Here is a 27,127-nt window from a genome sequence, read left to right on the forward strand (position 1 = left end):
AGCCCTGGTGGTTTGGTGCTGGCCTCTGAGCTCCTGCTGGCTGTGTCCGAGTCTAGGACGCCCTCCTCTGAGGACCCTCGAGCCGCCTCTCACCCTCCGGCGCTCGGGACGCACTAGTGGTGACTCTGCTGGTCCTTGGCCAGCCTTCTTGCCACAGCCCGGAAGTGGAGGCGGCCCTGTGGCCCGGCAGCGCCCCCCCTGTCCACTTGGGCTGTTGTGTCGGTTTCTATGGAGAGAAAACAGGGCGGGAGCTGGGGGGGTGGTGTGCGGCTGGGAGGCGGGTGCTGGGAAAGCAAAACACAGCAGGCGTGTGGGCGGGGCTGGCCTCGCATTTCCACTTCCTGGCTGGGAAGGTGAAAGTGGTCGCTTCTAGAGCTGCTGTAATGGCCAGGAGCAGCTCAGGGACACAGTTCACACACGGTCTCTCCTCCACACCCTGGCCTCCTTTGCCACCCTGGCCTGGGGGCGAGGGGTAGCCCTAGGCAGCTGCTGAATGGGGGGCAGCCACCCTGGAACCCATCTCCTGCTGGTGGGACTGCCCAGCTGAGTGGAGATCATTGCACAAGGGTCGGGGCTTTGCTGTGCCATGGTAATGAGCAAGAAGTATCTTCCTTTCTGCACACACTTCCCACCTGCCTCAGCCTCCTTGCTTGGCTCTGGTCACTGTGCTTTGCTCAGGGCCATTTGCATGTATGGACATGACAGCCACTGCCAAGGTAAGGGGCCCAATGTGTGTCACCATGCTCATCTCCCCTCCTAAGAGCCCCTCCAGGGCCCAGACCCCTAATGTGGCACCTGCCCTGTGGCAGGGTGTCGGCTGACCATGCAGGTTTGGGTTGGTTTCCTTCTGTTCCCTTCCACCCCCAGGTGGTCTGGAGGTGTAGTGGTGGGTGCAGATGTGGCCCTCCTCTGGGGGCCTGTTGACCTGACAGCCTGCAGCCTGCGGAGTGGGAGTCATGCTCAGATGTCCTTTCTGAGACTGTCCTCATCAGTGTCTAGTGTAGAGAGGGGAGTTGAGGGACAACACACATGCTTTTCTTCTTTTCTTTTCTTTTCTTTTTCTTTTCTTTCTTTTCTTTTCTTTTCTTTTCTTTTCTTTTCTTTTTTTTTTAATTTTAAAAAAATTTTATTTATTTATGATAGTCACAAAGAGAGAAAGAGAGAGAGGCAGAGACATAGGCAGAGGGAGAAGCAGGCTCCACGCACCAGGAGCCCGACGTGGGATTCGATCCCGGGTCTCCAGGATCGCACCCTGGGCCAAAGGCAGGCGCCAAACCGCTGCGCCACCTAGGGATCCCCACATGCTTTTCTTTACAAATACATCCCCAGATTAGGCCTTTCTGGTGATAAAAAGAAAAAACATTTTTACTTTTAATTTTATTTTTTTAATTTAATTTTTAAAAAAGATTTTATTTATTCAAGAGAGAAAGGCAGAGGCAGAAGGAGAAGCAGGCTCCATGCAGGGAGCCTGATGTGGGACTCCAGGATCACACTCTGGGCTGAAGGCAGTGCTAAACCACTGAGCCACCCGGGCTGCCCTCCTTTTAACTTTAATTAGAGCACAGAAAATCTCTTATTTTTTTTTTTTTTAAAGATTGTATTTATTAATGAGGGACACAGGCAGAGGGAGAAGCAGGGTCCCTGTGGGGAGCTTGATTTGGGACTTGATCCCAGGACCCCAGGATCACACCTTGAGCCAAAGGCAGACGCTCAACCACAGAGCCACCCAGGTGCCCCAGAAAACATTGATCTTGCTGATGTATAGTTTTATTCCTTTGTGGTCCCACTGGAATGTTCTTGAGTCTTGAGCTTGATGAAGTGTGTCATGCTCCGGCTCCCCTTCAGAGCTGGCGGGGAGTAGTATCAGTGGAAACAATGGCCTGGGCATCCTGAGCTGGGGCTATGGTGGACTGTGGGCTTCACTGAATACTCTCCAGTCATCAGCTGGTTCTCCACATGCATTTGCAAGGTGTTAACAAGTGGGCTTAAGACTCATCCTTCAGAAGATTTTGTTGTCTAGTGGATTAGAAAATGTCCCCCCAGGGTCTTGTGTCTGGGGTGAGGGGAGGTTCAGCTGCCAGGCTCTGGCCTGGGAGGCTTCTGGGGTACCACTCACGGATGCCTGTGGGTTGGCTGGAGTCTGCTGTCGGTGGGAAGCCTCTGCCTGGGTTCCTTGGGGACTGTGTGGCTATGGCCGAGGTGGTGTGACTGCAGGATCTGTGGTGGTGGTATGAATCGAGCATTTGGGGCCTGGTTCTGGGAAGCAGGAGGAAAATGCAAAAGCCACTAGAATGCAAACGTGTTCCCTTTTTTTGCAGTCTTTCAACTCGTCCTGCTGATCTGTATTGCTATTTAATGTCATTTCAAGGAAGGAATAATCGAAAGTTTAAATTCCTGCCCCAGGTTGTACTGTTGATCTTTATATATCATGGGGTGCCAGGTTTGTTTGTTTGTTTGTTTTTTAGATTTTTATTTATTTATTCATGGGAGAGACATAGAGAGAGGCAGAGACACAGGCAGAGGGAGAAGCAGGCTCCATGTAGGGAGCCCGATGTGGGACTCGATCCCGGGTCTCCAGGATCACGCCCTGGGCTGAAGGTGGAGCTAAACCGCTGAGCCACCCAGGCTGCCCGGGGTGCCAGTTTTAAATGCAAACTCAAGAGCCACTAACTTGGATGCAAGGTCACTGGAGTCGCATGGTTGTGTTTTGTGCTTTGAACATGCATGTATATTTCCTCCTTACCCGGAACAGTGGAAACAGCATGGAGCTGACTCGGTGGTTTCTTGGTCACTTCCTGCAACACATGTGCCCCCAGTGCCCTCCTTCAGGGAGCGGGCTAGAGTGAGAGAGCCGTGCCCCCTGCCCCCCACATGTCCTGCTGGGCTCAGAGGATGGGCCCTGGCTGGGAGAGAGGGTGCACTGGCCTCCTGGGATTGGGGGCACCTGTGCTTGTTCTGGGTGTCACTCTTCCCCTTTCCCTTCTGTGAGTCTCACTGGCTCCACACATGCTCTGTTCTCCCATCGGACTTCAGTCATAAACCACATTTTATCAAAGATAAGATTGAGAATTCCAGAGCATTAAACCCAGTGCACACACTGCATGCCCATAGAGCCAGCCTGAGGAATATCTTCCTTTTAGATTAAAAAGTCAGTGACCAGAGGTCTAGCTTGTGAGTGCCAGAGGGTGGGCTTCCCCAGACCCCTTTTCCTACTGCCCTCCTGCCTCCAGAGCTACTGTGGGGGGTCAGATGGCCTACGGGGTTCTCAGCTCCTCATGCAAGTGTTAGGCTCTGGGGGGCCTGGCAGACTTTCCTCCTCTGTGGAGACAAGACTGCATGTCCTCTTGTGAGTGGATGCCACTTGGGGGTATTTTTATTTTTATTTTGCAGCCTGGGAAGTTTTGGTCCTAACAGGAGAAGTTCCCTGGCCTGGGAGAACTGGAGATCTCCAGTGTGGGCAGGCTGGGCTCCAGGAAGCATCATTGCCAGGTTCTGTGCCCATGGGCCCCCCACCCAGGTGGGTTGCTGGGTCAGCTTCCCATGGATAGCAGGCATTAGTAGGCAGTTCTCCCCATCTGAGCCCACCTTCCTCCAAGGGGCGTATCCTGAGTGTGTATGGGCTGTGAGCCTCTTCCTCCGGGGGGCCAGCCAGATGGGTTGTCGGAGAGCAGAGAGGCCTCATCCCTGTCTTCCTCTGCCTTTCCTGAAGCCCCTGCTCTTGATTAATGGTCTTGCAGATGAGATCGCCTGCAGGGTCAGCACTGAAATTCAGGTCTCATTAGGGGGTGCCCAGCCCTTGCCTTTGTGTGTCTCCCCTGGGTGCTCAGGGTGGGAGGTGTGGGGCTGGGGCCTGTGGCACCCTGTGTGTCTTCCAGGGGGATCTCCCACTAGTGCTAGGGCTTTAGCAGCTCTTCTGTGCTTCTCTGATGGAGTCAGAGTCGTCAGCCTGTTGGGGTTACAGTAGGGCCCTGGGGCCTCGGGTGATAGCTAGCCAGTACCTGGGACCCAGAAGCTAGAGTTCGGAGCTCTTCATCCTTCGATCCCTCCCAAATACCAGGCAGCTCTCTGTACCTGTTTCATGCACACATGCAGATGCTGATTGCCCTGCTGGGCTGGGAGTACCCCCTGCCACCTCCTCCAGGATGCCAGCCACCAGGCTTCTCCCCCTCCTCCCCCTCCTGGGCCCCCACACCGGCCCTCCCACGACTCCTGTCATAATTGAGCAGTTATGCATAATTCATCGAGGGCGCTGAGCCTTGGAGCCTTTGTATGTGGGAGGAGGGGCTGAGCCGATGGGAGGCTTTCTTTGCAAGGAGGTTTGGCAGGCTTGGGCTCGCTAGCTTTCTGGGCCTGGCTGCTGCTCCTGCAGGAATGGGTGACAGGGTGAGATGACACCTGGAGAGGTGTGTGTGGCCAGGGACATAACTTTTGTGTGGGATAAGTGTTCTGTGGTAGGAAACTGAGATGAAGCTATGCACAAGGGCTCTGCTGCCTCCCGTGATCCTGTCTACCTGCTAATTCCTCCTCTGAGATGAAACACCTCTCCTCTGCTCCTGTCCAAGGCTCTGGGGGTGCAGCCACATCGCAGACCTGTGACTGGCAGCAGATTCAGAGTTTCAAGGAGGGAGCAGGCCTTTTACTGGAAGTTGGCCAGAAGCAGGAGGCCCCCGGGTCCCAGAGGCCTGCGGGTGTGGCTTCTGCTCCAAGTGTGTGATGGCCGGTCTGAGGATACAGCAGCATCTTGGTCCACCCCTTGGACACGCCAGCAGTCAGGCTTGATATTCAGGGGCAGGGGGATGTCTCTCTTCTGGAGCCACCTGTGACCCCTGCCTCTGCCAGCCCCACTGGATTTGTGGTCGAAAGGAGTTTCTTTTGACATTTTGCTCTGCTAACAGTCCCCTGGGTCCCTGGGGTTGGGGCAGAGCTGACTGCTCCTTGAGGTCCTTGTCAGGACTCCCCTCATTTCAGATTGTGTCACCCCACACCCAGTATAGACTTGCAAAGTACCCCCTGACCCCGTCAGTGCCTTTTCTCTAAGGCCTTCCCCTTCTAACAGATGACAGGTCACACAACAGTGTGCACCCCATGTGCCTGCACATGCACACACATGAGGCCTTGTCCCAGTCAGAGCACAAGGCCAGGTGATGGGGGCATGTGGGAGGTACCCGTAGGTTTAAGGGGAGCAGCTGAGGGTAGCCTGGGGTCCCCACTCTAGGCAAGGACATGCAGCTCCCTGAGGGTCAGAGGGGCGCTGTCCACATGGGAGGCAATGGAGACAGTAGTAGTAAGGAGATGGCACCACAGGAGCCCATGTACCCCCTGATGGCAAGAGAAGGGACTAGTGCCATGGGCCCAAGGGAGGGGCAGGGGTGGGGGTCAGGAGGTGGGAAGCAGGTGGCTACCGCCTGGTGCCTCTCACATAGCTCCCCATGTTTCTGGCTGCGTGACATGAGCGGAGAGTGTGGCTGTTGCTTCCACGTTGGAGGGCGAGCCTGACCCAGGGTGACGGGGCATTGGCAGGAGTGCTCCCTCCACAGAGCAGTACCCTTCCCTGGGCTGGGTCTGCTAGGGTCCCTGAGTCTCGCTAGTCTTTGTGTGAAGCTTGTGGGGGAGGAGGTGTGGCCATCCTTCCAGAGGGGCCTTTGTGGGCCGAGGGTCTATGGTCCAGAGTAGAGCTGCCCATCCCACATTCCTGTGCGCAGCATCTGCTTTGACGGCAGATGGAGGGTGTGTTTATCTCTGTCATCTCTGGCAGGGGCTGGAGGCCAGATGTGACAGTTGAGCACTAGGGCCAGACCCTCCTGCTCACCATTTCTCAAAAAAACCGAGAGTATTGGTGGAGCATTAAAAGAAGCCCCAGGGGCAGCCCGGGTGGCTCAGTGGTTTAGCGCCTGCCTTGGACCCAGGGCCTGATCCTGGAGACCGGGGATCAAGTCCCACGTCGGGCTCCCTGCATGGAGCCTGCTTCTCCCTTTGCCTCTCTCTCTCTCTCTCTCTCTCTCTCTCTCTCTCTCTCTCTGTGTGTGTGTGTGTGTGTGTGTGTGTGTGTGTGTCTCATGAATAAATAAATCTTAAAAAAAAAAAAAAATAGAAGAAGAAGCCCCAAAACAAACACCATTGATTTTTCAAGCCAGCTTCATTGTTCTTGGAGTTCTGTTTTGTTGTTCTGGGCCCTTTAACAGTTACTTTCCGGTGACTGTCAAGGAAGAGAAAGATTCCATTCCACCCCACCTTGTCCCTTTGGGGACTTCCCACACATTTTCTGATGCAAAAGGTGAGGTTTTTCAGGGGCTTGGGAGACCTTGGTGTCAGGAGGGCTGGTGGTGAGTCTGTGGGGTGGGCTCGAGGGTGGAGGTGAGCCTCTTCCCTCCCCTCCTGAAGGTGACTGAGCCCTGGGAACCATGCATGTGCCCCCCAACCCCAGAGTCTGCAGAAGGGATAGAGGGTTGGGCCACTCCAACCCTCCCTGCTCCACCCTCTGTTTCGAGGGGTACTTTTGTGTTTTCATAGATGGGCTGGTAGGTGATCTCCAGGCCCAGTAGTTTGCCCAACCCTGGGGGGCTTCTCCTCCTGGGAGCTGGAGCCTATATTGTGTCCTTCCACCGTGGTGCACAGGCCACGATTGGCAGAGGTCTGGGGGTCCTTGGAGAAGGAAGGTGCTGACTGGTGCTGCGAGTGTCAGAGCCCTGGATTCTTGGGCAGGGGCATGAGGCCCAGTAGTCCGTGACTAAATGTCCTTAGAGAAGACTTAACTTACTCTCAACAGTGTGGAAGTAACAGAAAAGATGACCTACTTAATTTTTTTTAAGAGATCAAGGTGAATCTTTAAAATTGCTATTTTCACTTCATTTTGGGGTTTGGCGTTGTCTTGCAAATTTAATCTACTTCCTCTGTACCACAATAATCAGAAATAGGTTAATTTAAGCATAATATGAAACATGAATTATCCTGTGGAAAATATTAATGGTACTTATAAAAATAGCTATGCAGTTTCTAGAACTGTAAAATCTTCAGGAATGGTCCATAATGCAGGTCTTGGGCTGATTTAGGGTGGCTCTAAGCAGGGGGTTTAGAGTTGACCTGTAGGAGACAGTTGGATTCTGTCACAAAGCATCTAGCATCCCCAGTTGGGGGTGGGGGGGCGCTGTGGACCAGGAGCCATGGCCCAAGGTGTCAAAGAGGACACCATCCAAGCTGTACTTCCTGGGCCTCTCACTGGCAGAGGGAGAGGGGGACAGGACACATGGGAGAGGAGGGGGGCACAGGACAAGTCAACAAGGGGGCGGCCGCACCCTTGAGCATGCGGGTGTGGTCGGAGTCGCTGCGTTCTACACGGTCCTGTGTCCTTGTGTTGTAGGGTATGCCGACCCCTATGAAGCTGGGAGGAAGCCTCTGCTGCTTGCCCTGCACAGGGAGGTGCCACGTGGCCGCCACAGGGTGTGTTTAGGACCCTGCTTCCCACATGGGTCCTGCATCTGTGGGGATTTGCTACATCAGACACTGAAGCTGAGGCTTCGTGGCCCGGGAAACACGGCACTTTCTTGACCTTGGTGGTGGTGGTGTGATGGCGTTGACCTTGAACCTGAAAGGTCCCTCCTCTGCCTCACCTCCGAAACCTGAGGGCCTCTTACCAGATACAGAAGGTTCTTAGGCACTGTCTCCAGGCTCTCTCCTTCTGGGATTCCTTCTCTTCTCTTTCACGTCTGTTACCCTCTCTTGTGTGTTCATCTCGCTTTCCTCTGCACTGCGTTTGAATAATTTCCTTGAGAACTATTTTTATTCTGGAAAGTTCTGCTTTTTTTCCAATCTGTGTGATCTTTTTTGATGTCTTACTCCTTTCTCACATTTTTTCTGTATGTATTTACTCATCTTGAACTAGGTCTGTTTTAGTGCTTGTACCCATTGCTCTGTTGGATGAGGCCCTGGGGCCTGGGGTGATTAGTGGGGTGTGTGGTGCTGCCCCCTGACTCTGCTGATCTCAGCCTCCACTTTGGACTCGTGGACGTGGGGCTCTCCTAGCACAGGCTGGGTGGGGGTGGTCCTTGACCACTGTGGTCACGGCAGGCCCCCTGGGTCAGTGCAGCAGACATGTCATATAGTTTTTCTCATCTTTGGTCCCAGGTGCGTGAGCTTTTCCTCCCGAGGTCCACTCCTGCCAGGGACGTTGTACTGTTTCCTCTGATGTTTGGAGCAGTTGTGGAGGACTCCAGGCCTCAGTGCCATGGGGCCGAGAAGCACACATGTTCTTTGGGGGTGGTCATAGCCTGTCCGCATCATGGGGCAGGCTGCTTTGAAGCCCTAACGATGTTTCTATGAATACTTTCATCTCTTAATTTGTGGTCTTGGCTGTTTCTGCTGACCCACTCAGTGAGAGGAGAATTAGAACATGAATACTGGAATCTTTGCGCCCTCTGTCCAAGTGTCATGGAGAGACCCCCAGCACCCCAGTGTGGCCACTGGCCCTTCCCTCAGCTCTCTCCAGAGGCCCAGCCTGAAGCTGCTATCTTTGCTCTGGAGCATGAAACCCATGGCTTCGTGCCTCCGGGCCATACCTGGGCTTTAGCTGTCCTGGTGAGCTTAATGTAACAAAAGTTTCCGGTCATCTGGAAGCTGTGGGCAACCTAAATGCTAGGTCCTGCCTGCCCCAGTTCTAAACCTGCACCAAGTTTCCAGCTTGGATATGTCACTTCATGGTTGAATTCTGTGTTAAAATGTGCCAAACCATGAGAAAGAATTGCTTTTTAGTCTCTAAGTTAGGAAACAGATGCGTGTATTCAGAACCCTAGATGTGGTTTTCCTATGACATCTCTACCTGTTAAAAGTGCTCACTTGTGCTCAGACACAATGTTGCTGATTTGTGAGAAGTCCTCCCACTTGCCTTTCCAAGGCCTGTGGGCTCTGAGGCCTCAGTCTGGGGGACACAGGCTAGTTCTCACGGTTATAGATTACCTGAGGTTGGATGGGCAGGGCTGCTTTGTCTTCCAAGTGGTTCATAAACCAGGATGGGGCCACAGATGATGCCAAAGTCAATGCTGCTGAATGTGCTGCCCCCCAGGTACCAGCCCCAGGGATCTGAGTTCTCAGGAACCGAGAGTCAGGGAACAGATGAGGGAGTGTCAGAGCATGGGTGCTGGGAAGGGAGGGGCCCAGATGCCGACCTGACGCTTGAGAGTAGGGGCTCCGGCTCAGTGCAGGGGGCCCGATGCTGTGCCAGGTGGTGGTTTCAAGCAACACCTTCTCTCATCTGTGAACAGGTACCAGGTTGAGAGCTGGCTGGAGTAGGGCTCCTGTGGTGCCCACTGCCCAGGACACCAGACCACACGACTAGGGGAGGTGGCCTGGTGGGCCTCAGGAGCCACCTGCCCTCCTGCCCTGAGCTCCTGCGTTTGCATATAGCACGCCGCCCCTGGCCTTAGCCAGGCCACAGTGTCATCCTGGAATGGCCCTAGCTGCCCAGCTGGCCGCTGAGGCCTCGCCCATCCCTTGCCTTGCACAGAGTAGCTTCTAGAAGCCTGTGACCCCATGTCTCCCCAAGCCAGCTGCTCTTCACACTCTCCCCTCCCAAGAGCTGCCTACACTCCTGGTGGCTCGGTCCTTCCACCCCCATGCTGCTGCCAGTGTCTTGGCACCAGGTCCTGGCTCAGTGGGAGCAGGCTGGGGTCTCTGCAAGGCCAGGCCCCTTCATCATGGAGTCCTTGCCACCACTCACCCCTTCCATAGCTTAGACCAGGGCATCTTGTGGTCCAGATGGGGCCAGACCAGAACATTCCCTGACCTTTGGTATGGGCTCTCCTTTCCTTAGGGGTTTTGTGTGTAAAACCTGAGCCTCTGAGGGTGATGTTTGATGGCGATGCTGAGAACCCACTTGTCTGCGGGGGGCCACTTGATAGTTCAGGTGCCCACGTCCTACTGGAGGCAGTTGTGGCTCAGGCAAGCTTGCTCTCCTGATTCTGTAACTTTGCTCTCAAGTAATTATGGTATAATTGGCTTCTTTCTCATAATTGGAGGAACTGGAGAAAGTGGCTTTGGGCCTATCATCACAAGTCAGTGGTTTTAAAAGCATGTAAAAAAGTTTGTGGTACTGTATTATGAATATGACCGTAATCCTATATGTTGTAAAATAAAAGGTTTGTAACAGTTTGTTTCTTAGTGGATGGGCGAGGCTTCCAGAAGGCAGTGCTATCGCTGCTTCGTTATCAAGTGCGTGAACTGTTATACCTGTAAATATGTATGAATTTATTTTTCACACCATCTTTGCATTTTTTGATGTCAGTGTTAGTAATATGTACAATGTCTCCAGGATTTTGTATCGTATAAGACAGCATTGAGGTTCGTCCTGAAGGACAGTTCGTCTTGTAAACAGGCCGTGTGAATTACCACATGTGCAAATTCAACCCTGGGTTTTCTCTTTCTTTTGATTTTCTTAGTAGCACTTTGTTTTGTGTAGCTTACTTTACTGTAAGGACACAACACGTGTAACACACAGAACTGCAGACTGTGTGGATTAGGTGCCTGTGTGGCTGCTAAGGCCTCTGGTCAACAGTTACAGGCAATCGCGGGGGCCCCTCGCCCCTGCCGTGTTCGGGGGTTTGGGTCTCTCCTGCTGAAGGGCCCCCTTCTAGGACAGCTGTGTGTTTCCAGCCCCTCCCACTGGGCTGAGGTTCCTGGCCTCCCTCACAATCGTCCTTGTCCTATGATTGTCTGTCTGATCCTGGCTGCCTGGGTGGGTGTGAAGTGGTGTCTGGCTGCCTGCTGCAGACAGGCGTGGCCTCGGGCAGGGCTCTAGGGGAGGAAGGTCTGGTCCCTGCTTTCTCCCCTTTCTCCTCTAAGCTTCTGTTGGTTTTGTCAAGTGGCGGTTTTTCTCTGTCCTGAGACAGGTCCCTCAGCCGGTGCCCAATTTGCATTGTTTGTCCCAGTTGGTGATTGTCTTGCCATGTTCTTGGTGGCATCTTTTGAAGCAGGGGAAGGTCTTGCCTTACTGAGCGCCCACTTGCATGTTCCATCTTTTGCTCCTTGTGCATTAACGTCCTTGGGTCAGCATGGCTTGTGGGGAACCAGACTGGCAGCAGCGTGCATGGTCGGCAGGAAACCCATGGCTCTGGCCCTGTTGGCCCCAAGGGTTCAAGTTTTCTTTGCGAGGGTCGAGAAAGGTACCCATCAGCAGCCTTCGCCCCAAGACCCCAAAGGCACCACCCCACGGAAATGTGGGTTTTGGTGGCGTGGGCTGCTCCCCCCGGAAAGCATGGTGAGTACAGGTGAGACACCCACCCTTCAAGGAGCCACCTTTCGGCCATGTAGGAAACAGACTAGTCATGGTCGCAGCACCACAGTAAGGGCCCTGACAGGATCACAGGCTGCATGTGACCACGTTTGCCTGGAATTGGTGGACCTTGGGAGTGTTAGCTAGGCTGTGGCCCTCATGGTGGCCATTGTTTGCATTTGAAGAACTTGGGGGTGTGGGTGATCCCACCACTGGGGCAGGCACTAGTCCCCCAGGGGTAGCCCCTGCGGGCTATCATCACAGCCTCCTGGAGAGGAGGGTGCGGGTGTGCAGCAGCTGCCCGTGGCCTCACCCCCAGGCCTCAGCCTCTGTGAGACATTGGTGCTATCTCTTCTTGTCAGCCTTGCCGCTTCCCAGAACTGCTTCCACTGAAATCAGAACAGCTTTGGATATTTGATGAGATGCTCTCCCCAGCTCCTGGCACAGCCTGCCCATGTCCCCGGTGCCGAACTGTCTCAACTGCCTCACTTACTGCACCGACAGCCATGGTTCGGGGCTGTGCCAGCCGGAAGCGCTCACAGGTCAGATCTGAGGCTGGTGGGCTGTGCGGTCGTCGTTCAGAAGGCTGTGACCTAGTGGAAGCATGCAGCACAGGACGGGGGCAGAGGGCAGGAGTGTTGTGCAGTAGAGCACTTATACCCAGCTCCGTGTGAACTTCACAGAACGGGGGTCTCTCTGCACACCCATGAGCTTGGGGCAGAGTCCCTGGCTTAATCTGGAACTTGCGCCTGCTGTGTGCTACTCAGTTGTCCAGAATGGAAGCAGCCCTGTGGAGAGGCTGGTGATCCTCGCAGAACCTAACTACTTTCCTGGGGGGGTGTCTCAGCTGGACACACACTATGCTGCTGGCTGGGGCTCTGCTGCAAAACCTCGCTTCATGCAGACACCAAGTCTGCGGGGGCAGACGCCAAGCGGCATCCTTTTGCCAAGTTGACAACTCACTGACCAGGCCGTCCGGGGGTGAGGCATCACCTTCACTCTTGGGCCCACATGTGGCATCTCTGACATGCTGTGGCGGTGGCCTGGTCAGGAGGTGGGATGTCTGTTGGGCTTACAGCCACTTTGCCAGGTACTCTGTCATTTGACCCTCACGCTGTGCCTCATTACCAGTGAGACCTCTCGGGGCCTGAGCAGTCAGCCTGAGGGCCAGGCAGCAGGGTCTCAGGAATGGATTTAGGCCAGTTTTGGTTCTCAATAGACCCACTCACCGAAGGGGGCCCTTTATTTGCTGATAAATAAAAAAAACAATAACAAAAAGTGGATGCCTGGGTGGTCAGTGGTTGAGCATCTGACTTTGGCTCAGGTTGTGGTCCAGGAGTCCTGGGATTGAGTCCCACATCGGGCTCCCTCTGGGGAGCCCGCTTCTCCCTCTGCTTGTGTCTCTGCCTTTCTCTGTGTCTCTCATGAATAAATAATAAAATCTTTAATAAAAAAAAGCAAGAAGTAGTCACCCCTGTGGCACTGGGTACGTACCAAGACATCCAGGCTGCCTTTCCACCATCTTTTTATGGCTTTCTTGGTGTCCTAAGCCTTGTTCGAGGACCCCATCCCCTGAGGACCCTCTGCCATCTCCCTGCGTAGCCCTGCCCTCCAGCACCTTGGGTCTTCATGTCCTGCTCCAGGACCAGCACCCTGGCTTGCTTGGACAGATAAGCCAGCTCCTCACCCCCCCCCATGGGAAGCTCCACTCCTGAGGCTGGGACTGAGAACCTTCCTCCGTGGTCCACGCCCCCTGGTTCAGATGTTGCTGCTCTGTCTGGGGCACAGGCAGCCTCCCCCAACTAAAACACACTGCTGGCAACGTGGCTGTGGCCTTCCAAGGCTCCTGGGGGCCTGGGTGGGGTCCCCTGGAGGCCCAGGCCCTGCTATACTCCTTCTCTGTGGGGTAACAGACCAGGGGGTTCCTCCAGCACCAGCTGGTCTCTTGGATCACAGCACATAGCTCTCCCAGAGCTTGTTAGGGATTGCTTGAATCTCTTCAGGCTTCACATTCTCTTAGTCTTAAGTGTTGGAGGCCAGCGTGTCCTGCTTGTGCACAGCCTTCAGCAGTGTCTCCAGCCTTGAGCACCTCTGGGAACCTCATCCGTGGTCACTCTCAAGCTTGATGACCCCGACTTTGCCTGGTGTGGCTAAACCTGCCTACTTGGTGCTAGGACAGCAGGACCCTTCAGGGGACAGTGAGTGGCTGTGTAGGCTAGTATCTGGCAGTGTTTTGTTTTGATTTTGGGTGTACCAACTCTAAAGTTTGACTCAAACCCCTTGTGCCTGGAAGGTTCAAAGCAGGGACCATCAGCACCAAATCGGCAGCGAAGGGGGAAGGGGTTTGGTCTAGGACCTGTTGTTTGCCCTTTAATTAGCAATTAATTAGTATTTAGGCATTCACAGCCGGGCCCCCAAGCACAGAGTGGGAAAGCATGAGGCTGAGGCCCAGCAGCAGGGCACTGCCCAGAGTGGCTATCCCTGCCTTGGGAGCCCCAGTGGACAAGGTGGTGGGGCTGGGCTCTGCTGGTACTGGTGCCAAGGCCGCGGGTTGAAGGGAGTTTGGGGAATGGGGAGGAGCTGCTGCCAGGCTCTCGGCCCCCTAGGCCCTCTGAGCATGGAGCTGTCAGCTGTAGGTCATACAGGCCAGGCCAGGCCTCCTGTGGGGTCATTCAGCCCTATGGCTGCTCCTGCCAAGGTGCCAGTGACATGCAGCTTGGCGTGGTCGCTGTGCTCCTATGGAGGGTGTGTGTGGCCTGAGGCTCTGCGTGGTTCTAGATTCTGGGGGAGTCTTCTACCTTCATGACATCTGACATGCTCCTGAGCCCTGGGAGCCTCCCCTGGGTCTGGGGCATTGGTCCTTTGTCCTTTGGGGGCCTTTTGCAAAGGTCTGGCCTGCTGTGAGCTGGGGGCTTGGGAGGATGGGGTTTCTGCTGTTCATCCCACCTGTGACTTGGAACTCCTTTCCTGTTCCCTGAGGAATTGAGCAAAATTCAGCCCCAGGTCATCTGCACGTTGAGCAGAAAAGGTCTCAAGTGGATCTTACTGATGCTCTATCTTGGCATTTGGCATTTGGCTGAGGCCTGTGACTCTTCTCATTGGCTTGTGCTGGGGGGGTGGTGCGGTGCTGCCCACCTGGCTTGGTTCTCCTGTCCTCAGTCTGGGGGCCTGCCTAGCCTTGGCTGTTAACTTCCTGCTTCCTGAGGGAACACTGCTGGAGAGCCTTTTTTGCCATAGGGGCTGTGTCTGACCGTCACCTGGGCCTGCTGCTGCTGGGGGAGGTGGATCGCTGCTGAACCCCTCCTGGGTCCCCAGCCCTGGCTTAGCCATTGGGGCTTGGCTCTGCTGCTGCAAGTTCAAGAACCCGAGACTCATTTCCTCTGTGAGGACGCATCTTGTCTTTGCTGGCCCTCGGTGGGGATCTGGAGCTCTGGGCCAGCTGCTATGAGGACGCTGCCCTCACCACGGTCCTATCAGTGCCCAGAACTGTTGGGCCAGAGGGGACCTGGGGGGCAATTGATGTCAGCCCCACTGCGTGGCTCCCCAGGCAGCATGTTTCCCTGGCCTTAGGCGTTCATCTAAGTATAGTAAGAAAACAAAAGCAAAGCAGTTCCCATCTGCTCTGAATGGGGGCGGGGGGTGGGGAGGGGGGATGCTATTCGTTTGCCCGGGTGTACGTGTGCTCTGATATACTCGTGAGCAGCCTGCACAACAGGGCTCTGTGTGCTTCCATGGTGCTGAGGCCTGGTGACCCGTACCAAGGGTGTCCAGACAGAGCACAGGGAGAGAAGGACCCAGTAGGGGACATCCTAGGTGAGGGTAGAGGAGCCTGAGACCCTGACCCCACCAGCCAGGGAGGCAGCTCGGTGCAGGGAGCCAGAGGCGTGCTGAAGCTGCTGGTGTGCCCCAGACAGACATTTGCTTTAGGACATTGGTTCTCGTGGCAGAGCTGGTGCCCAGTGAGCAGACCAGGGTCACTGCTTCTCGTCCTTTGAGCATCCATAGCACCAGTTATGACAGGCAGAGTCTTAAGACTGTAGTGTTAAGATCCTCAGCCTAAGACCCACACATCTCCCAAGTGGGCATGGATAAGATTTGGGGTCTGTGGACCTGGGTGGGGAAGGTGACTATTCCCACTCACTTAGCGTGACCCTTCCTGCAGGACAGCCTCTTAGGGTGGCTCTTGTCCCTCCCGTGAGCTATAGGTGTTGGATGTGGCACACTGCAGGGCCCTGCCTCGATCGCACTGGCTTTGCATTCAGGCAGTGCCTGGCACATGGCTGCAGATTGGGCCAGCCTCGCTCTACTGGATCTGTGCTCTACAGGTGTGTTCTGGCCTCGCTGCTAGGTGTCCCTCCTTTGGGCTGTCCTGGTTTGCAGTGGGCAGCTGTATCCCCAGCTGGCTTCTGGCTCTGCCTGGGAGTTGGGCAGGAGCAGCCCCTCTTCACTACCAGTGTTACCCCAGAAGCAGATGCCTGAGCAATGCTGAGTGTCCACCATGGCAGCCAGAGCTCGGCACAGAAGTCAGGTTGTGTGCTTGGGCCAGTGTTGTCAGCCAGCATCTGGGACGTCTTTTTTCCCTCCTCTGTTCCCCATGAGCAGTTTCTCAGTCTTTTTGAAGATGTGCAGGGTGCTGCACGGGAAACCGTGCGTGAGAATTGACAGGGCAGGACAGGGACCCCTCCTGGGTTCAGGCTCTGAGTGTGGGAGCTCATAGAACATCCCAGGGCAGTCTCGGGAGGCAGAGCGGTAATGAGCTCCTTCCGCCAAGAAAACATGGGGTGCTGCCAGTGGCATCTCTCTAGGAGTCTTGCTCTAGGGGTTCAGCCCAGGCCTCACCATGCTGGTGGAACATGGGGTTCTCAGCAGAGTGTGGAGGAGGGACAGCTCAGAAATCCAAGGTCCCGGAGCCCAAAGCCCTCCTTCCACCCCGCCCTGCTTCTGGGCCTTGGCCTGGGCTGTCCCTCTGTGCCTTTGGGACTCAGGCACTGAAGTACGGCCTTTGTGAGCACGAGGCCCTGGGGCTAATGCCAGAAGCTGTGGCTCCTGGTGGCCACTGACCCTCTCGTCTACTCTCCTCTTCCCTGCACTGGTCTGGGGTAGTGGCCACAACCCCAGCAGCCATCCTGACCCCCATTCCACTTGTATCTGATGGAGCCCACAGAATCAGTGACATGACTGACACCCCGGCCTAGGTTGACATAAAGGTCACGTAGTCAAGTCATCCCTAACTCATACCCCCAAATGCTTGCAAACCTCCAGAGGCCCTAAGCACAGTGTGCAGAACCTCATTGTGGGGTGTCCTCTCCTCTGTGAGGAACACACATACTCAGTGGTCCTGGGTGGGTGCCCACGGCATCTATAGCCAGCTCTTTTTTTCTTTTTCTTTTCTTTTTTAAAAACATTTATTTTTAAAAATTGAAATATACGTAACATAAAATTTACCATTTTAAGCATTTTTAAGTGTACAGTTCAATAGCATTAAGTATATTAACATTTTTGTGCAACCATCATTCCTATCCATCCATTCAATTTTTTCATCTTGTAAAACTGAAACTCTATGCCCATTAAACAATAACTTGCCATTCCCACCTCCCTTCAGCCCTGGGAACCACAATTTTTAAAATTTAAATTCAGCTAATTAAGATATAATGTATTACTGGTTTCCTAGGTGGAGGTCAGTGATTTGTCATCTTACATCCCCCTACGTGCCCTCCATCACTCCCATCCCCCAGCCACCCATCCCCCACGACCCTCAGGTTGTTTCCCAGAGTTCAGAGCCCCTCATTTTTCTCCCTCTCTGATGTCGTCTTGATTTTCCCTCCCTTCCTCGATGGTTCCTCTGCGTGTTTCTTAAATTCCACCTGAGTGGAATCATGTGGTATTTATCTTTCTCTGACTGAGTTTACTTAGTGTGATACCCTCTAATTCCATCCACGTCCTTGTAAATGGCAAGGTTGTTTTTTTTTGATGGCTGAATAATATTCCATCGTTTGCATACAACACCTTCTTTATGTACTCGTCTGTCGTGAGAATCAGGGCTTGTTCCATAGTCTGGCTGTTGTGCCACCAGATCTTCAGCAGGGCTGCAGCTCCGTGGCAGGCTGGGGTCTCCTGGGGGTGTGCACATGGGAGCACACCTGTGCACGGTGGCACTTGCCCTTGCACATGCATGGCACAGTGTCCATGGGTAGTGCACTGGCCAGCTGCTATACCCACCTTGCTGTACAGGAGCCCCAGCAGGCTCTTGGCCTCAGGCTCAGGGGTGTAGGCCTTGCTTCTCTGGCCAGGTCCAAGGCCCAGAAGCCTGCCCCCTCCTTGGGGATTATAGGCCCCCACAACCTGGCTTGAAGGCCTTGAGAAGGGTCAGAAACCAAAAGTGACTGTCCTTACCTGCTTGCTGACCTCTTGCACAATGGGGATGTCACTGGGCATGGTTGTATCCCTGAACGCCTGCTATCACTGGGACTCGCTGGCACTTGAGGAAGCATGTCCTGCCAGGGCTTTAGAGAGCCCTCAGGTGACAGGGAGCCATGACCCTCCCTCAGGGCCCAGTGTCCAAACGTCCTGTCGAGGCTTCCCCGTGGCCCCTTCCTGCTGAGCTCTCACTTCCATAGAAAGTCCTGCTTATAGGGTTTTTCTTGCTACAGGAATTCCAAAGGAACTACCCCAGCTGCCTGAAGACCCCTCCCCATCCTAGGGTTGACAGGCAGTGGAGGGGGGGTGCAGGGGAGGCTCTGGCCCTTGCTAGCACCAATGGGCTGGGTTTGAGTACTCGTGCTTGAAGGCCAGGACCCCCTCGGTCCCCCACCATACGGATGGGGCTCTGGCCAGTGAGTGCTGGGCGCCATCAGCCAGCCACTGTACATGGGGTGGCCCTATAGCCAGAGTCAGGTGGTGCCCCTGGGAACCTGCAGGAGCCAGTGCCAGACCTGTGGCTTTTCTCTTGGTGAGAACTCAGCTTGTTTCCTCTCCTCCCTGCTTCCTATCTGCTCAGACAGGAAGCTCCACCCTTGCTGGCGTAACCGCGCCCCCCCCCTCCCGTCCCCCTACTGACTACCCGCTCATAGGCGGTGGGAGGTGTCCAGGCAATGCAGGCAGACGTCACCTGGACTCTTCCCCTTAAAAGCACCAACAAATGGGTCTCTCTTTCCTGAATGATTGTTTCACGTCTGAGCAAACTGTCCACAGCAGTCTGTGGGTTCCCCTCTGAGGCGCCTCCCAGGAGCTGGGCGGGGACCTTTGAGCTGCAGGGCTCCAGGCCCCAGGGCTGCTGCTTCTCTGTGAGGACAAAGGCTAGTGCAGCCCTGTAGTGGGTCTGAGGTCCTTATATTTTCTCTTGGGGCCTGAGGGCTGCATCTGCCCGGAGTGGATTTAGGGATAAGCCTTCCCGGTCCTCCTTGCCCTTGCCTGTCTGTGTCCCAAGAGGGGCTGCCGTGGAGCAGGATGCATACTATTGTATGCCAGGCTGGTCAGGACCTTCCCTTGTGGTCCTGCCAGCGGGCTCTCTGCCCGGGGTCCAGTCTGTCCTGGGTCTCTGGAATTTTGTGATGACAGCCTGGTAAAGCGGGATACCTCCACTTATCTCCCAGCCCCCAGGAGGCCAGGTCTGTGACAGTACATCCTCCAAGTGCTCCTAGAGGTGGGAGAGCCCTTCCCTGCCCCCCTCCATGGTCTCCCCTCCAAGACTCCCAGCTGCAGGCCAGAGCCCCCCACTCCCCGCCCCGCCACCTCTACTCCCTCCTCCTGAGGTCAGACCTACGGGAGTGACCGTGGCATTGCAATGTGGGTGATGCAACGCAATGTTTGTTGACCTGTGCTGTGGACGCCTGCACAGCGGCCCCGGGGAGGCACAGTCCATCTTCCAAAGGCAGTTCTGTTTTCTTGGGAAGAGACCCCATCTCCCTCAGGGATCTTGTGCCGTCACCTTGGGCGGAGGGCGGTTGTCCTGATGCCGGCTCAGGAAGCCGCTCTGCCCACAGCGTCCGACAGATACTCCTTGGGGCCCCTGGTGTGGGGGAAGCAAGAGCGAGGCCTTCGTCCTGAAGCTCTGTGTGCCTGCTGGAAAGGCACATCTCTTACTTTGAGAATGCTTTTTCTCCGGTGTCTTGCCAGAGAGCCGCACTACCCGCCAAGGTGCCACCATCTCTGGCTGACGGCATGTTGTTGAAATTCTGCTTGGTGATACCCAGAACTCTGGGGACCTGGGTGACCCCCCCGATGGAAGGCCCCACACTTGACCACTGAGCCTGCCTGCCGGGCCGCCTCTTCCCCATCCTGGCATGACCACCGGTGTGGGTAGAAGGCCAGAGTCCACAGCTCCCGTCGGCTGTTTTGGCACCAAGTCCACAGTGCACACACCGGAGCCCAGCCTGGACACCCCTACCCTGGGCCTTCTGCAGCTGTGGGTGGGGTGGCAGCATCACAGGTCCACAGAGAGTGCTCAAGGAGACGGCTGGTGCATGGGCGAGTCTGCTGGCCGGGAGACCCTGCCTGGAGTGCAGATGCCACTGGAGGTGCCATTGACAACTTTTGTGTCCTTTGCAGGTCTCCTCCGAGCCCCCGGCCTCCATCCGGAAAACAGATGACGCCCCCTCACAACTCCCCCCGTCTTCTGAGAAGGACAAACAGTCTGGCTGGCTGCGGACCCTGGCTGGCCCCTCCAGCAAGGTTGTGCGCAGGGCACGGGCGTGGGGCGGCAGCGGGCCTCTGCATCTCAGCTCCTGACACCTGGCGCCTCTCTCCCAGCAGAGCCTTGGCTGCGTTCACCCTCGCCAGCGCCTCTCCGCTTTCCGACCCTGGTCCCCCGCGGTGTCTACGAGTGACAAAGAGCTCTCCCCACACCTCCCAGCCCTGATTCGAGACAGGTGAGTGGCAGCTGTGCTGGTGGCCAGTGGTCAAACAGGCCCGGGGTGGGGTAGGGTGGGGTGGGGCCACAGTTGGGCTCTACCACCTTGGGGCCCGTAATCATCTGCTGGGTGAGACCTTCCCTTTGTGGGGCTGCCTAGGGTTTTTTTTTTTTTTTTTTTTTCCTTCAAATGAAGACACGATCCTAGAGAGGCTATCGCTTTGTGGGTCTCAGGACTGGTGCCCCCTCCCCCTCTTCTGGGTGCTCCTTCAGTGGCCCGAGGACACAGTGACATGTGCTCAGCATGGGCAGAAGGTCCCTATGTTCTGCAGCCACACTGCTGGCCTGGCAGCTTCCTATTTGCGTGGCTGTGCTCTTGCTGCATCTACATGGGGCCCAGACCCTGAGTCCTTGGTCAAGGCGGTCATGGCAGTGCTGATCCTTTTGACAGTGTCCCGGTGGGCACACCCAGAACTTCTTTGCCCTCGCCTGGGTGCAGCCAGCTACTGTGGGGCTGGCTCCTGGCTTGCATCTCCACCTCCACACTTTCCAGGGGGTGGGTCCCACTGTGAGCCTTCCTGTGCTCCCCACGGTGGTGGGGAGGCCTATGGCCCCAACGGCCCCTGTGCCCCTGCAGCTTTTACTCCTACAAGAGCTTCGAGACCGGTGTGGCCCCCAATGTGGCCCTGGCGCCGCCTGCCCAGCAGAAGGTTGTGAGCAGCCCACCATGTGCCACCGTTGTCTCCCGGGCCACTGAGCCTCTAGCCACCTGCCTCCAGCCACGGAAGCGGAAGCTGACCGTGGACACTCCTGGAGCCCCAGAGACACCAGCGCCCGCAGCTGCCCCTGAGGATGACAAGGACTCAGAAGCCGAGGTGGAGGTGGAGAGCAGGGAGGAATGTACGTGTGAGTCGGGGTCTTGGCCTGCGGGCTCGCTGCTGCCCGGTGGTGCACTGGGCCCCCTGCTGACCTCCCCTTCCCTTTCTGTTTCTGCAGTCACCTCTTCCCTGTCTTCGCTCTCGTCCCCATCCCTCACCTCATCCAGCTCTGCCAAGGACCTGAGCTCCCCAGGTGTGCATGCCCCCCCTGCTGTGCCCCCCGCCCCTGAGGTGGCAGCCCCTGCAGACACCACGAGTGGTGGGCTGGAGGCAGAGTTGGAGCACCTGCGACAGGCCCTGGAGGGCGGCCTGGACACCAAGGAAGCCAAAGAGAAGTTCCTGCACGAGGTGGTGAAGATGCGCGTGAAGCAGGAGGAGAAGCTGAGTGCCGCGCTGCAAGCCAAGCGCAGCCTCCACCAGGTGAGACTGCCACACCACTCCTCGGCACCCCTGCACCTGGCTCAGCCCCTCATGGGGTTGGTCTGTCCCTCTGGGGGCAGTGAAGGCCCAGCTGTTCTCAGCGAGGAGCCTGAGACTTGCACGCCCAGTGTGGAGCCGGTACTTGGCATGCGTGCACCCGAACCAGCAGCTTTTCCTGCAGCGGGTGTGCAGGCAGGACCAGGTGGCTCCAGGCACAAGTGCACGGCCTGTGCGTGCACATTGGGTTCTAGATGATTCCACAGAAGTGACTGCTTCCTTTTGAAGAGGGGGCTAGAGGCCCTGCATTCGCCTCCCCCGTCAGGAGGGGCAGACAGTGGGGCCAGCCCTGGCTCCTCAGGCTGTGGGCGAGTGTCCTCTGCGCCACCTTTCCTGACAAGTGGGGGAAGCCCAGAGTTCACAGTGCCGAGGGTGGGGCCTCCACACAGGGCCCTTGCGGCCTTGTTGGAGATCTGCTCAGCGGCAGCTGCGTTCACACCTCTGTGGCTGGTGTCTGGCATATGGCAGCTTCACACGTGGGGCTTCTAGCACAGCACAGCCCTACCATCCCGAGAGCCCCAGGAGTTCAGATATCCCCTCTGAGTGTGTGTCAAGCACTCGCTTCTTCAGAACCCCCTTTCCCCGGTTCTGGTTGGAGATGTGATGTTACGCTCACAAACATGTTGAGGGGTGGGGTGGCAGTCCCTGATGATGGACTAGAGGAGGGCAGCCTGGAAGCCTGAGCCAGTGAGGGCACTGCCTTGGGGAAGGGAAATGTCCTGCCGCAGCTCTAGCACTTCAGTCACTGCCCAGGCCATAGGCTGGAGGACACGAGGCACGCCGGTTAGGGTGTCTGGGAGCCAGGGAGCATGTGAAGGCTGGGAGGGCCCTGTGCAGGGGTGCTGGGGAGCACTAATTGCTGCAGGCAGGTGAGGACCAGGGCAGCGGGGTGACTTTGACCCCCTGGGAGGGGGCACTGGCGGTATGGTGACCCTGGCCTGGTGTGTGTGCCACCTGTCCCCTCCCCCCGCCCCCACCAGGAGCTGGAGTTTCTGCGTGTGGCCAAGAAAGAGAAGCTGCGGGAAGCCACAGAGGCCAAGCGCAACCTGCGGAAGGAGATTGAGCGCCTTCGAGCTGAGAATGAAAAGAAGATGAGAGAGGCCAATGAGTCCCGACTGCGTCTAAAGCGGGAGCTGGAGCAGGCACGCCAGGTGCGGGTGTGTGACAAGGGCTGTGAGGCCGGCCGCCTGCGCGCCAAGTACTCGGCCCAGGTACGGGTGGGGCTTTGTGGCAGGGGCTTTGAGGCACCACCTGGGAGGTAGGACCTGGTGCCTGGGGGGCAGGCGTGGGGGGGGATGGACTGAGGCCTGTGAGGCTTGGTGCCATGCTTCTCAGCAAGGCCACCAAGCGCCACCTCCAGACTCAGCTGTGTGTGGGAAAGGGGGGGCCCTGGCAGGTCCCTGGTATGGGCAAGAAGTGGTAGGTGGTCTGTCTGCATCTCCAGGTCCTTTCTCATCTCTCTGGGTCTACTGCAAGCTTAGGGGACCCTAGGGGCCTAGTAGGCTGATGCAAGCATGCCCTCCTGGGCTTCAGGGGCCTGTGAGCCACTGTGCAGGAGCTCTGTGCAGTTGTTCCCTCCTGGCCATGCCCTTGGTGGTTTTGCTTGAGAAACCATCCCTGAGCCAGCCTTGGGGAGCAAAGGAGCTCCCAACCTCGGCAGCCCATCCAGTGTCTGCGGTTCCCACAGTTCCTGCACTGATTGTCCAACCCCCAAGCCAGAGTCCTGGAGCCCCGCAGCCTCTCCTCCCCTGACCTCACTGGTGTTCCAAGAGTCTGGCCTGGTCAGCAGGCTTCCAAGGGAACTCTGGCCTCAGGAGGTCAAGAGGGCACCCCGAGGCCGCTCTCTGGGTTTAGGTAGTTGCCAGCTGTCAGAGGCTCTGTAGGCCACGTCTGGACTTGTCCTGCTGTCAGGCTGGACATCCCAGGCCTGGTCACCACCTGCCTCACAGGCCCATGTCCTGAGTGTGAGGAGGAGAGAGTACCAGGGGGCCAGGAGCGGGTGATGCTAATACCTGCGTCCCTTTCAGATCGAGGACCTACAGGTGAAGCTGCAGCACGCAGAAGCGGACCGTGAGCAGCTCCGGGCTGACCTACTTCGGGAGCGCGAGGCCCGGGAGCATCTGGAAAAGGTGGTGAAGGAGCTGCAGGAGCAGCTGTGGCCGCGGCCCCGGCCCGAGGCAGCGGGCAGCGAGAGCACGGCTGAGCTGGAGCCCTAGTGGATCCCACTGTGTGCCGCTGCGGTGCGGACGCCACAGGGAGCAGGCGGGCAGGCAGCCCAGGCCAGCCGGGGGCTCGGGGGCTCTGCGTGCCGGCGGGCCCGCCCCCACGTCCACATAGCACAACGTCTTACTGTGCCTCTAACCAAGCGAGTGTTTGGAACCACATACTTTTGGAATCCACTGCAAAATTTTCTACTGGCCAAGTTTGAGTGTGCAAGCCGGGTTCCCAGCTGCGGCTGGAGTGGAGGCTCCAGGCCCGCAGAGGGCCTCTGCTTGCTGGAACGTTCTAACATTTACATTTTTGTTATAAGCTATTTAAAACCAATAAGAAGACTTGATACTCAGAAAAAAAATCAACAGGTTTTTTAATGACTAACTTTTAAAAGCCCCACCAACACGTGATGCCATCCTAGGACCTGCCGGGGCGCAGCCACCCCGCCCCTTGAAGCCATCGCAGCTCGTCCGTGGCCGAGCAAGGACAGGGAGGGTTTTCTCCAGAGTCTATTTTTTCAACGACGAGGACCCGGGCCTCCTGTGCCGCCGCTGGGGAAGAGCAGGGAGGCCGCCACAAGCCGCAAGCCGTGCCGAGCCAGGCCACCACCTCCGCCTGCCTGCCCACCCGGCGGCTCCAGAGGGGGCTCAGTGCCGGGCCCGCCCCACCGCGGCCGCCCTCCCTAGGCCACTCCTGTCGCGTTGGGACCGAGGCCGCGGTGTTGGAACAAAACAGCATTACTTCACTTTTTTTCTTTTTGTTTGTTCATTTAAACGTATATTTAGAACTGCACTTTGTCAAAAATCTTCCCTTCTCTTTTTATTCCCCAGTTAACTGAGGTTTTTACTTTTCAAATATCGCAGCCCCATTTATAGAGGAGTCCACATCCTAAGTGCTCGAGTGTTTAGAAACCCCCTCTGGTGCTTGGTTGAACAAGGGAATCACAAAACGAAAATGCAAAAACTGACTTGGGGGGTAGTCCTGTGCCTTCCAGCATCTTGTACAGCAAACCCTGACTTGTCTTCTTACCCCCGAGATACTGTCTTCAGTAGCGATGGAATCTGCCACTATCAGAATAAGTTACTTGCATTTATTCCAAATAATCTCGTTTACTCTCAACTGTTCATGCAAATTGTATAAGGTTTTTTATGCCCAAGCTTGAAAAAATGATTTTCCAGTAGACGAGAGGCGGCTCCCCATCCTGAATTACGGTATTTATGTATGTGAGGAAGATCTTACCAGAATTCTTCGCTTGACCCCGTTCTAACACCGAGGCAGCTGTGAGCGCGGACGGAGGGGGAGACGGCTGGCACAGGTACAGGCGCCGCCTGCTGCAGCGCCCACCAGAGGTCTGGTGATGACATCATCTGCGGGGCTCCAGCCCGTGGTTTACGGGGGGCAGGGCGCAGGTGCTGCTGGACCCCCCCTTCTAAAGTGCAATGCAAAAGGGACATCATATATATGCAGCGTTTGTTGGGATTTTTTTTTTTTTTTTTGCTTTTGTTTTTCTTTTGCAGTTCCAGAATTTGTATGCATGGAATGTTAACCCTCTGCCGTATGTGTCCCCATTGATGGGCATTATTACCGGGTCCCGTGAGGGGCCTGTGTACTACACAACACTCAGAATGCTGTGTCCGGCCATGTTTCTCCGGAGTTGTTTTCTCAGTCATTTCTTCAAGGGAAACTAAATGATTCAGTTGGAACAGAGCTTCATGTGTGCCCGTGTGCTTCTGTGTGGCTGTGCTCTGTTGCCAAGTCTGAAAGTCGGGAGAGATCTAGGGGCCCAGGGCTACCTGTTCACTGTTCGGTTTGGGGCTCCGGAGGGTGGGGAGCTGCTCTGAGCTGTGTCAGGGCCCCGTGCTGCCCACCTCTGCTCACCAACTCCACTACTGGGTCCTTGCCTCCTAGTGGCAGCTCTGTCCCGGAAGGTCAGGGAGAGCTGGCCGAGCCTGGGCAGCTCGGGGGCAACCCAGGCCCGTCCCTGCCGTCCCTGCCGTCCCTGCCCAAGGGGCCCATGGCCCACCAGAGCTGGGGTGGCTCCCTCTGGTCCCAGGCAGCTCTCCCTGGGTGAAGTGGGTGAGGAGATGAGGGGGCGTCGGCTCGTGCTGGCTGCTTCCATCCTTCCATCCTCGGGGGAAGGGGGCCTGGGTCCCAGGAGCCTGAGACCTGGCTTCCGTTCGTGCAGCTGTGTTTCAGTTTCCCTGCAGAAGGGAGGAAAGGGATCTATCCTGTTGGCTGTTGACTCTCCCTGTGTGTAATATCCATTATTCCAAATGATTGTGTATTCAGTTTAATTACTCATTATTTCTATGCTGAAAGAGGATTTTTAACGAAGGGAAAAACAACAGCAATAACATTCATATCTTTGGAGCAGCTAACTCACACACATAATATCCTGCTTTTCGTACAGAACTAGCCCCGTGTAAAAACGGTCCCCCTGTAAATACCGTTCCTTGACACTGTTGTATCACACGCGTGTACGGTGGTTCCTTTTTCAGAAACTTTTCTTACCTGGTAGTTGTCTCGTTTTCTGGGTTGTTTTTAACTGAGGAAGAACAGCTCACCTGCCGGAGGGACGGACCCCCCCGCCAGCCCCTACGGCGCCCCCGGGCCCTGTCCTCCCACCCCTGCCCGCCCACTGCGTCCACCAGGCTCAAGAGGCCGTTTTGTTCTTGCTTTAAGTCAGGAGTCACAAGCGACATTTTTTTTCAGTTAAGGAAAAAAACACAGCTCTACCTTTATATCCGCCAGGAGCGTCTGCACCGCTGTTCCCTCCTTTGCTGCTGCTAATGACAACATGATGACTTACTCTACTATCGAAAACTATTTTTATGTAATTAATGTATGCTTTCTTGTTTATAAATGCCTGATTTAAAAAGAAAAAAGAAAAAGCTTGGCATATTTATCTACTTCGCTGTGTACCCGTTAGTCCTTTGGCGCCCCTCCCCCAGACAGATGACCTTGTACAATAAAGGACTTTGAGAGTATGCCTAGGACAGCCATGCTTGGGCCCCAAGGTTCCCCCCCCCAGGGCCGCCCCTCCCCCCGGCCCCCATTTGGGCCTGAGCCCTGGGAGGGGATGGGACCAACCGTGTCTGCCCTCCAGACTGGGGAGGGGGGCCTTTGGTCTCCATGGCCCCTGAGTGAAGTGGGGCGCAGGTAGGCAGCACTCTGCCTGGGGTGCTGTCTGCCTCTCTTGAGCCCAGAGACTTGCCCCCCAGGTAGATGGCTGGTGCCCCTCGTGCCCTATCGGAGCAGGGAGCAGCACTGGGACTCTGCTGGGCTAGGGGCTGGGCTGCCATCTCTCCCAGATGCCTGGGGCTATGTACTCCCGGCTTCCCCGTGGCCCTCAGAGGTCCTGTGCAGGTCAGCTCCCGGGGAGGGGGCACAAGGCCCACTGTGGTCCCGACAGCCCCACCCAGGCCAGGAAGAGCCCGCTCTACCTTGGGCCCA

At 56.2% G+C, this 27,127-nt stretch overlaps 1 protein-coding gene across 7 annotated transcripts in view; it reads left to right on the top strand.

Moving 5' to 3' along the window:
• The window catches only part of SKI (SKI proto-oncogene), a 70,568-nt gene extending 43,985 nt beyond the window's left edge, over window positions 1-26,583 (top strand). For 2 of the 7 annotated variants that reach the window (XM_038537684.1, XM_038537687.1), the window contains 6 exons: window positions 19,808-19,930; window positions 20,009-20,127; window positions 20,746-21,014; window positions 21,105-21,406; window positions 22,444-22,674; window positions 23,491-26,583. In XM_038537684.1, coding sequence (XP_038393612.1) covers window positions 19,808-19,930; window positions 20,009-20,127; window positions 20,746-21,014; window positions 21,105-21,406; window positions 22,444-22,674; window positions 23,491-23,679 — 1,233 coding nt within the window. In that variant the 3' untranslated portion in view covers window positions 23,680-26,583. The remainder of the gene's footprint in view (window positions 1-19,807; window positions 19,931-20,008; window positions 20,128-20,745; window positions 21,015-21,104; window positions 21,407-22,443; window positions 22,675-23,490) is intronic. The other 5 variants (XM_038537685.1, XM_038537688.1, XM_038537689.1 and 2 more) reach the window with 4 other exon arrangements.
• Window positions 26,584-27,127: the final 544 nt, after the last annotated feature.

This window comes from Canis lupus, chromosome 5 (assembly GCF_011100685.1).
Source record: "Canis lupus familiaris isolate Mischka breed German Shepherd chromosome 5, alternate assembly UU_Cfam_GSD_1.0, whole genome shotgun sequence".
Classification (NCBI taxonomy): Eukaryota; Metazoa; Chordata; class Mammalia; order Carnivora; family Canidae; genus Canis; species Canis lupus.